Source organism: Protomyctophum parallelum (genome assembly GCF_964188405.1).
Source record: "Protomyctophum parallelum genome assembly, chromosome: 1".
NCBI lineage: Eukaryota > Metazoa > Chordata > Actinopteri > Myctophiformes > Myctophidae > Protomyctophum > Protomyctophum parallelum.
The window spans coordinates 65,663,345-65,674,162 of record NC_139697.1 but is presented as its reverse complement, the minus strand read 5'-3'; the positions used below and the strand labels follow the sequence as shown (position 1 = coordinate 65,674,162).

Genomic DNA, 10,818 nt, shown 5'->3' with positions numbered 1-10,818 from the left:
GTTGATTTTGTTGTGCTACAAAATTTGAAAAATGCATTTCAAAAGTTTTCTTCAAAATGTATTCAACGGGGATCTTTTTTATTTTATAAAGTAGGTAAATCGAGTTTAAAGTTATTACAGGGATTTTTGTCTTGTTTTATAATGCACAGCCTTGTCTCCATTGGCATATGTTTTTGTGTAATTTGCGTTAGTAGTTAGTAGTACTAGTAGGCTGTAGTTAGGTGTTTTAAACATGTTCTTTCTTTCACATTTATTTTAGTTCCAACCCACTGTCATCTAATTCAGTGGTTCCCAACCTTCTCTGGATCAGGGCCCACTTGAAAATCTGGAAGGCATTTGCATACATTTTTAGAGCATGTTTATTTTAATGTGTTTGGCTTGGATCAATGGAACTATTTTAGTATCACAATAACATTTTTACATATTGTATTTTTATATGAATGATATAACATCACTAAAATCTTTGTGTTTTGCCTATGATTTTCACTCAGCCTATCCACACTTTTCCTGGGCTGTGTGTGCTCCAGTTCCTGTTGATTTCATTGGATATCATTGGTCATCTGACCAGTTTCATTGGCTTTCATTGGATCAAATCGACAGGAACTGCACACACAGCCCAGGAAAAGTGTGGATACCAGTGAGCCCCTGCCCCTGTCCACAGGTTGAGAACCAAATCAAATGTCAATTCATGTTCTGTTGGTAACTTGGTCATAATAACAATGTGTACTGTGCTTCTTGTTCAATGCACAGCTATCATTTATATCTTGCTAGATTGTCACTGCAATTTGATTTGTTGCTGAAAATGACTTTCACAACATAAGTTTATTCAAGTGTTAAACATGAGTCCACATTTGAAATAACAGCCACATTAAATTGTGTAAAATTCACATTCGTTATCTTGTGTGAACTCATAAAATAGTTCCCTGCTGTCCTGATATAGGCCTAATACTAATTTTATGTGTAATACTCTATTACACATCAAAATTTGAAAAATGCTTTTCAAAAGTTTTCTTCAAAATGTATTCAACTGGGATCTGTTTTTTTCTTTCTTTTAAGTAGGCCTAAAGTACAGTAAATCAAGTTTAAAGTTATTACAGGGATTTGTGTCTTGTTTTCTTATGCACAACCTTGTCTTCATTGGCAATTTTGTTTGTGTGTAATATGCGTTATTTAGGCTGTTTTAAACCCGGTGTCCGGATAGCTCAGTCAGTAGAGCACTTGCCTTTCGACTGCAACGTCATGGGTTAAATCCTGGGCACTGCCAACTCAGCGTATGAGGAACATGGCTTGATGTTGTACGGTAAGAATTGGGAGTACTGTGCTCCTCAGCATTCCATCTCCCAGAGGTCTAGCACATTGAAAGTTTAAACGGGGATAGACTCCCGCACCCTGGCTGATACCGACAATAAGCCTCTCTTACTTAATTATACATCATTTACACATTCATAATTATTTTGTGCTCTATTAGATAGGTGGAAATTCATACAAATTAATCAATATTCAATTCCCTTTTTGGCACAATAATGCATACAATAGTATAGGGCATAGCAGTAACATTTTGTGCATTTCTCCCATAGAGATTTCCAAAAATATTTATATAAATTATTTTAAGCCTGGAACCAAACCATCCAGGCTCCCGGTGAATCATGATTCATGACCATAAAACATTTGATTGTGTAAATCATTTTTTAAATCTTTAATTATATTATATTTATATATTATATATCACTATATTTAATATACATTTATTTAGCTGTTTTTAAATATGTTTTGACACAGAATCAAATTGCTTTATGGTCATGATTCACCAGGAGCCTGGATGGTTCCAGGCTAAAATAATTCGGAAATCTCTATGGGAAAAATGAATGGGCTTTCTATCTGTGGAATTACAAAATGGGCACCACTGTTATGCCCTGGCCTATAGTATACATAAACCTTGTATACTATATTATTATTATTATTGCCATGTGCATTTTCTACACTACAAATTATCTAAAAACATCTATTTAATTGCCACTTCATGAGAAACCGTTTTGTGTGTATGTCTCAGAAACTAAATGTACTTTGAAATCCTTTTGTAGCACAAGAAAAAGTGATTATGAATATAAGGCCTTTTTGAGCAATCATATTAGGACAGTCAATCTAAGCTAAAAAAAAAGGGGGGTGACCCAAAATAAATTGCAATTGTAATCGTTCAAGGTCTTTTTTATGATTTTATGACTAGGGTCATCCAAATAACATTAAAAATTGATTATTACATAAATTGTGGGGTTGAACGTTGGGGTACCATTGAAAACCTATATAAGGTAACATTTTAAATTTTGAATTATGCTTTAAGTAGCATAATTATGACATGTCAAACTAGGGGTTATTCATGATTCTGAATCAAGTACAAGCATTAGTTTTGCACGAAAAACATTCCTTGGGCTAACTTCGGCCATAGCCAAATGTGATGACTTCATCACGTTTGTGAAGACGGCTATGGACATATCATAAAAATCATTAAAAAATGATTACTATTGCAATTTCTTTTGGGTTAAATCTTAGATTGACTGGCCTATATGCACTATATGAGTTAATAGAGTGACAAGGTATGAATCCTCTGACCAATGTTTTTTCGTCTTATCTTAAGTCAGTCTTTACTCTTGTTTAACTTGAAATATGGATAAAGGATGACTTGGCATACGGCATACATTTTATGAAACTATTTATATACCCAAACTATATTGGAGCATTACTGTCAAAATCTAATTTATGCTATTTATACGGTCTTAGCTTGAAAATCTCTTATTTTCCATGAGTGATGAAATGGATTGATCCATCAAAAATGGCATAGGAAAATACTTAATTTCCAAATATTTGAAAAGAGAAGAAAATATTAATAACCATATGTAAACATTGTACCTGAATTACAACAGCTTAATGACAATGTGTATGTGTGTATGTACGCACACACACACACGCACAAACGCACGCACGCACGCATGCACGCACGCATGCACACACACACACACACACACACACACACACACACACACACACACACACACACACACACACACACACACACACACACACACACACACACACACACACACACACACACACACACACACTTATACTTAATGTATAATAATGGCTGTAGCATAAATTAAGTGTATCCTTTTTGTCATATCAAAACATCCTTTATCAATATTAAAAGTTATATAAGGGTCAAATATAAATTTGAATCAAAACAAGACAAACTCACCTGCCAGTGTGTGTGTGTGTGTGTGTGTGTGTGTGTGTGTGTGTGTGTGTGTGTGTGTGTGTGTGTGTGTGTGTGTGTGTGTGTGCGCTCGTTCGCGTGCATGTGTGTGTATCTCATTGGCTACATGTTAGGACTCAACTAGTCCCTTTTAAATGGCTGGAGGAGGATTTTTTTCTTTCTCACTTTAACAAACCCTGTTTGATGAGACCTGTGAACGTTTGGCACATATTAAGCTAACAGCAAAGGTATGGAAATGACTTATCTATGGTTTAAAAGTCATTCAAACCCCAATTAGAGGTGTGGTTTGGAAATACACAGGGTTGCCCACCATTCCATCGCAGGCTGTGTGGTGCTATCAGGCAGCTACCAGTGTCATGTTCCATTCCAGAATCAAAATTAGCAATCTGAAAGAGAATGAGAATAATATTTAAAATCTACTGTATGAATAACATACTGTAATAGGAAGAAACACAGAAAAATCCTAATTTACTTAATTAATTGGCATGGACCTGACAGGCCTTCATTTCTTGTCATAGTTACAGCATGTTAACAAAGCCCTTTAATTTACGTTTAATAGCCCCTGAGAAAAAGATTGAATTACAAATTAAATTTAAAAACAAATTACTTCTTAAATGCACACTGTTTACTCAACATCGACTAAATTGATTATTCAGGTTTCAAGGTTGTTTAATGACTATGGAGAAAATATGAACAAAGGCAAAATATAAAAATTAAACAATTAAACGTATGTTTATAGCTAGCAGGGGTTGGCTGCAATTTTCCAAGTTTACAAAAAGGTGATACAATGTTGACATTGTCACACGGAGGCTCAAGCTTAGGGGCAAAGTGCAAAGTTAATAACAGTTATTACCTTTGAACTTTTTGCCAGTAATGGGCTTATCATGTCAATAAAATAACCCCAAGGGCTGTATTTTGCGTGACTTAAGGACCAGGTCTTATTCCCTAACTTGAGTAAACTAAAGACCTGGAGGCGTGATCAATGCTCTTTGGCCACTCAGAATAGCCAAATGGCATTGATCAATCCTCTAGGTCTTTAGTTTACTCAAGTTAGGGAATAAGACCTGGTATTCATTCATGGTGTTAACGTCTTATTGTGATTTATTGTCTTAAATAAAAAACATTTGATAACAAAAAAAATACCTGGTACTTAAGACACGCAAAATACAGCCCCATTCCAACATTCAGCAAATTCCATAGAATAACAGGTAAAACACTTCATCCTTCTCGTGTAGAAAACCTCAAATAGCAGCTGTCACGAGAAATCCTCTGGGCACTAGCACATCCGCAAAAAAACATAAACACCTGTCTTGTGTTCTATCCCCTCTATCTCCATTCATATGAAATATCTCATAAGTAGCAGACAAATCAATTGGCTTTGCTCTCTGAGCAGTGCTGAGCACCCACTTGTGATAATATTAAATAAGAGACAGCCCAGCCCACACACTGGTATAGAACTGCTCACCATTTTGGAGCTAAAGGATAGGCCCAGGCTGTAACGACTGTCAACCTGGCATCCCTATTTTGGGCATGTCGTTCTAGAAGAAAATTCTCTCAGATTTTGACTATTATCTTTAAAAACAGCAAAAATGTTGTTGTGCGCTTGTAGATCAGATATTTCTGCTGTGTCAAGCAATGACACCATAACTATAAAATAGGGTGGTTAAAGCAGTATATCAGTTTTGTCTATAGATTATGTGTGTTACATCCAGTTTCTTGAATGTAATCAATCAAATGACAAGTATAGGTTATTGTGTTATTGTGTTAAGTTCCATACTTCATTATACACCATAGGTTTGTAGTTACACAGACAAACAACATCTCCTCCGTTGGGCCTAATTATCTATGACGGTTTGGACCCTTGAACCATTTGGTCTTAATGGACTAATGTACTTTATCCTCCCTCATATATCTCACTTGAATGGATTTTAAATGGACAAGAACAGACACTCACATGTAACCTTTACTGATATGAGTAGCATGTTACTCTTCACACATTTTCAGTTACAGTATGTGCACTCAGAGACGACTGCCAAATGAATGGTGTTCTCCAAACATTAAGACTACTTTACATACAGTAAGAACAGCTGTCTACAGGTATGACATGAAGTTATCAGTCACATGTCAGTTGGACCCAGCATTCAAAGCAGCTAATAATGGTGTGTGTTTAATATATTTTTTATCCCACGGGAGCCTATTAATGGTCTTTATGATACTAGCACACCCAATTGTTCACCACAACTTCAGAAAAATTATGATTTCACAATCTCAGCAGCCCTTACCTTGACCATCTTTCCTGCTGTTCTGGTGTGTTCTTCGCTCTTCTGACTTATAGAAATCAATACTGGCATAACTGTTGAGACCGGACACGGCACTGCTGCCCACACCAGCTGCTCCAGTGTCGGCTGTACGTTCCCCTCCAGTTTGAGGGTTCTCTTTAATGGCCAGGTCAAGGTCAATGTAATTAAGGCCTTGTACAGCAGATGCAGAGGACACTTGAGGTGGCAGTGTGGCAGAAGTCTGTCCATTCTCCCACAGAGGACGTTCCAACCCATGTCGATGGCCTGCTACCTGGCTGCCCTCTGGGAAGAGGGAGGTAGTGGAGGGTTGGTGGTGTTGTAGAGAAGGCGATGTAATAAAAGCCTCTGAACAGTGGGATCGGCGTCCCTGCTGGTCGCCTCGGACCATTCTGCTGCCTCGATCGGGTGACGAGAAGGATTTGGTTGGCGAAAAGCCTGCATCTGTCTCCTGAGCCATATGAGGCTGGCCAGAATGGATCGCGGGTCGTGCTGTAATGTTGGAGCTGTGTGGGAGAGGATCTAAACCCGTGTTGGTGCTGTTTGTAAATGCGGTAGGATTATCTATTGGTGCCACTGTTATGTTCGTTCTATACCCTGTGTTGCCCTCTGTCGCCAGAGGAGAGGATCTACTACGTTCTTCCCGGGTCTTAGGGGCAACAGCTGGTGGGCACTGTGGGGCTGGAGTCAGGGGGGATGGTGACTTCCCAAAGTCCATGCTGACGTATTCGGCAGAGGTGGACAGTGGAGCGGAGTAGCTACGGGGAAGGTTGGTGGAGCCGTTATAACCAAGGGCCGATTGGTGCAATGGCCTGAGTGTTGCGTGGATCACTGAGCGTCCGTGTGCTTCACCTAACAGCCTCCCTCTGCTGTACTCACCATCTCCCTTGTACACAATGCTGACATACTCACCGATGTTCTGAGACACAGAGGGCAGGAGGTTCTCCTTCACCTTGGGCAAGGTGTTGGCTTTAGACATGTCTGTAGAAATGCTGAGGGGACGGCCTTTCCTTTGCTGCTGTGGGCTCTTGCCGCTTGATATGCGTTTTTGCTGGTGATGTCCATCTTTCGTGCCTGTTCCCCCACTCCTGTAGTCTGCTCCAGCTCTCAATAAACTCAACCCTCTCCCTGCGGCCACTGACATGGACTTCTCTTCCAGGCTTTCACTGCTGGCTGAGCTGGAGGAGAATGAGGAGGAGGACAGGGAGAGCTGACAGCCTCCTGCAGAGCCTGCTGTGATTTTGTTTCTCTTGCTGTGTGCCTTCCTTCCTGCACCTTCACGGCCACTGCTGTCCTCTTTCCCTTTGCCTTGATTTAAGTCATCCTCAAAGCGGGTATAGAGAGTGTGCTGATACGCCCGTGGCAAGGAGAAGTAGGAGTTGAACATCTTCGGTTGTAGCTGGTGCTGCTCCGGGTGGGAGGGTGGCGTGTTGCAGGCAGAACGGCTGCTGATTGGTGAGATGTTCATGTAGTCACTGGCAGACCGGCTCTCCATGCTGGCCCTGCTCTCCCACCTGACCAGTCCTTGCATGTCTGCAGAGTAGCTGCTATTAGGTGACATAACCATATAACCCTCTGTGATAGGCTGGTGGATGGGCTGAGGAGGTGATACGCTGTGGCTGGGGGTCATGGCCATGTACTCATCATCAGCCCCAGCTTTAACGCCAGGATCCGACATGCCTACCGAGAGAGGAAGTGAAACAGGAGGAACCGTCACTCCGGGTAGCATTGACATATAGCCGCTATCCACAAGGCCCCTAGCAGCCACCTCTGCCCTGCCTTTGTCAACCCTCTTCCTAGTCTCCTCCGACACATCAGTATGCCCACCACCCACTGCCAGACCCCCTGAGCCCTGATGCAATGCAAAGGTCTCTCGGTTAGCACTCTGAGACATAATGGCATACTCTTCGTCGTCGTCATCCTCGTCGTCTTTCCTGTGCAGGGTGAGGTGGTCATGGGCTGCCGAGGGCAGCGACGCCCTCTTGCTCAGCAGCCTTCGCTCTACCTCACTTTCCCTGCTGGAGGAACGTCGCAGTATCCGTCTGCCTTTAGAGCGGTGATGGGAGTGGGAACCAAAGAACCCATCTCGCTGTCCCATGACTATGTAGCTGGAGGAGCCGTCTCCATGCATGTGATGTCCAGCCATCCCGTGTGATCCCCCGGGAAGGCTGGGGAGCAGCAGGGAGTGTTCTCCAGGGCTGGAGCCATATTCATCCGAGGAGCCGTAGTCACTGGGTGAGCCTGAGACAGAGACTCTCTGAGAAACACGGGGGTAGGAACAGATCGCCATACCACCCACAGCTGCACCCACTAACCCACACTCTGAACCATGACCGGAGCTGGAGGACAGGCTTGGGGCCGGGGAAGGAGAGGGGGCAGGGTTGGGAGTGTAGCGTGCCAGGCTGAGAGTAATCTTAGCAGGAGTAGGCGCCCTGGTGGGCTTGGGCCTCAGAGTGGGAGTAGTAGAGCAGGATCCATTAAGGCTTGGGCTGGAGCTAGCCCATGTCCCTCTGGCACATGCCCCTCCTTCCTCAGACCGGGTCCCAATGCTGGCCGTCCGTGCCCTTGGATAACCGTGACGTGAAGTGGGAGAAGTGCTGGTGCTGCTGTTGCCTCCTGTACCAGGGGTCTCGGTGCGGGCACGTCTGGAGAAGCCCACCTGACTCGGAGGCAGATTTGGATGATGGCGACGGCTTGGGACACTGATGGGGTTCGAGGCAGTGCCACCACCGCACGAAGTCCCCACTGACTGGGACTTGCTTCGCTGGCGAAACTCTTCGCTCAGGGCTTTCATGGCCTCTAGCAGGGTCTCGTGCATGTTCTGCGCCACAACGGAATCATCCACCTGCATCCAGAACTCTCCGGGGCCCGTGATCGCAGAGCGACCCACCTCAATGAAGAAAAAGTTCTCTGAATGGCCACACCGGCGCACATTCATCAGCTGCAGCACAACGGACGCCACATCTGAGTTGATTTTGACAAAGTTGACCGTCTTGTCTGTCAGGCACAGCCGATAGATGCCCACCAAGTTCCTGGCATGTCCAAGACCTTTTGGCCACACCTTCACTTGCCATACCTCCTTGAATGTGGGAACAGGAGATGGAGAGCTACATTCACCACTACTGCCACAGTCTTCAGGAGTACCTGGAAAAAAGAAGAAAGAAAAAACATTGATGAGACATACAGACGATGAAGACTTTAAAGGTATATTCAGTGATTTCACTTAATTCAAATATCACTTATTTTTTTGTTTTGTTGTGATAATCCTCCCTACTATAGAGTGTGCTGACCATATAAGGAGTTCCTCCCTGTCCCCAGTTAACCCCTGGGGGTCAAGAAACCTTAGGTTTCGTTTTTGACTCTCTATCCTGATTGGACGAAAGGCTGGGTCCCACAGCCAAAAACGAAACCTAAGGTTTTTTGAGTGAAATCACTGAATATACCTTTAAATTCAATGTACAGAAGGCCTATAGGCCTGTCAAAAGTATCAGACATGAGAAATAAACATAAAAAGAGCAGAAAAACGGTTGAAACTATAGCAGTCATATTATTAGTTGATGTAAATATCAATTTTAACACCATCCTTTACAGAATAGTAGCCTAGCCTATACACACGGGCCCGGCTACAGGCATAGCTGTATTACTTAGCCAACAGTCTTGGTCAGTACATGATTTGAAGTTAACCTTAACAAACTATAAAATTCAATGGCAGTCACAAATCCCTGAAAGCATCTATAAACGGACCTACATAGTTTCATGAAACGCATACACTGTAATGTCTCCTGGCCTTGTCGACTAGCCTATCTTCTGAAATGCAGTGCAAATAAAGCATGTTGTCTGTGTGTGTGTGTGTGTGTGTGTGTGTGTGTGTGTGTGTGTGTGTGTGTGTGTGTGTGTGTGTGTGTGTGTGTGTGTGTGTATGTATGTGCTGTGTGTGTGCTTGCTTGCGTGCGTGCGTGTGTGTGTTGGTGCATGCGTGCGTTTGGTGGGGTCCACTACAGCATAACGATAACAACATAAACACGAGGAAAACCAATACAGATAAAATTTCCAGTGAGGGACCGCTGATGAGCGATGTAACCTCCAACCTACCAGCAGCTCCATATAACACAAATGTAGGTTAAGCGCATGACAGCGAGAGAGCTGTGTGGAAAAACAAAAACACAGGCTCCAGCAGAGTAGACCACGCTATGCTGCTATAGGCTACTATATGAAATGCATTCCCTGAATGGAATGGATGCCTGCATATCTCCACTGCGCTCTGCAAAAACAGCTACAGCCACGAAGACGATAACACATAGGTTATTCTAGTTTGCTGGCTCTAGCCTACGACAAATTTTATGCATGCATCAAATGGAACTGTGCTGACATAAATTGATCTACCCTGTTATTGTATTCGATCAATTGGGGTTTAGTTGCCAAAAACAGCACATGCCGCCCATCGTGCTGATCTATTCAGTCGAATCCACCTGCTCCCTAAAAGGCCACATTATAGGCAGACTATTGCATCGTAGGCTATTAGGCTAATTTATTCACATTAAATGCCCGTGCGAAATGATCAAGCTATAGGCCTGCAGTCAACATATTGTTTCAATCATGTAAATCAGCCAATGACTTAATGCAAAGAAACATCACCAATGAGAGAAATGTAGCCTCGAAAATAATATACAGCATGCCTATTTAGGGCCCACACCTGAAAGAGGGGATATGATATCAATCATATAAATCTGTTTTTATGGCTAATGGCTTACAGTTGCAATGAAGGTCCAGCATTGCCTGATACCACTCATTCTGCACCTCTTCACTGTCTGCAGCAATGGCAAAGCTCTCGCTACGGCTATAAAGAACTATCATGTGCTTGTTCTTGGAATCCGCCCGCTTGTTGATGTTGAAGCAAGTCTCCAGGTTTAGGGTTTTTTTGGGGACAGGTGATTTACTACGGAATTTCTTCTCGTTCTCATAATACTCAAGCCGAGCGGGTCCGTTCTCTGAGGCCGCCCTTAATACGAAGAATCGCCGGTGCATCGATTTATGCTTGCGGAGATAGCCGCTCTTCTGTACATCTTCATAGCTTTGCTGCTCTGCTGCTTGGTTCTCCATGGCAAAGCACGGCGATGCTTGTTGTTATGCTTGCGATTTCTGGAAAAATCCCCAATCCGTGCGTCGGTTATTAATCCATTCTTGCTAGCCTACATGTCTCGCGTCCTCCCCATCGTGTCCAAATTGAAGTCCAACATGTGCACGAGAGCTCAG

General features: G+C 43.0%; 1 protein-coding gene across 1 annotated transcript; it reads right to left on the bottom strand.

The window, feature by feature from the left end:
• Positions 1 to 5,536: 5,536 nt before the first annotated feature.
• Positions 5,537 to 10,665, bottom strand: LOC310859560 (insulin receptor substrate 1-B; the record flags this gene model as incomplete). Its single annotated transcript, XM_083766173.1, has 2 exons — positions 5,537 to 8,709; positions 10,317 to 10,665. 2 exons carry the CDS (start codon positions 10,663 to 10,665, stop codon positions 5,537 to 5,539), a joined length of 3,522 nt encoding a protein of 1,173 aa, XP_083622299.1.
• Between the last annotated feature and the right edge of the window lie 153 nt (positions 10,666 to 10,818).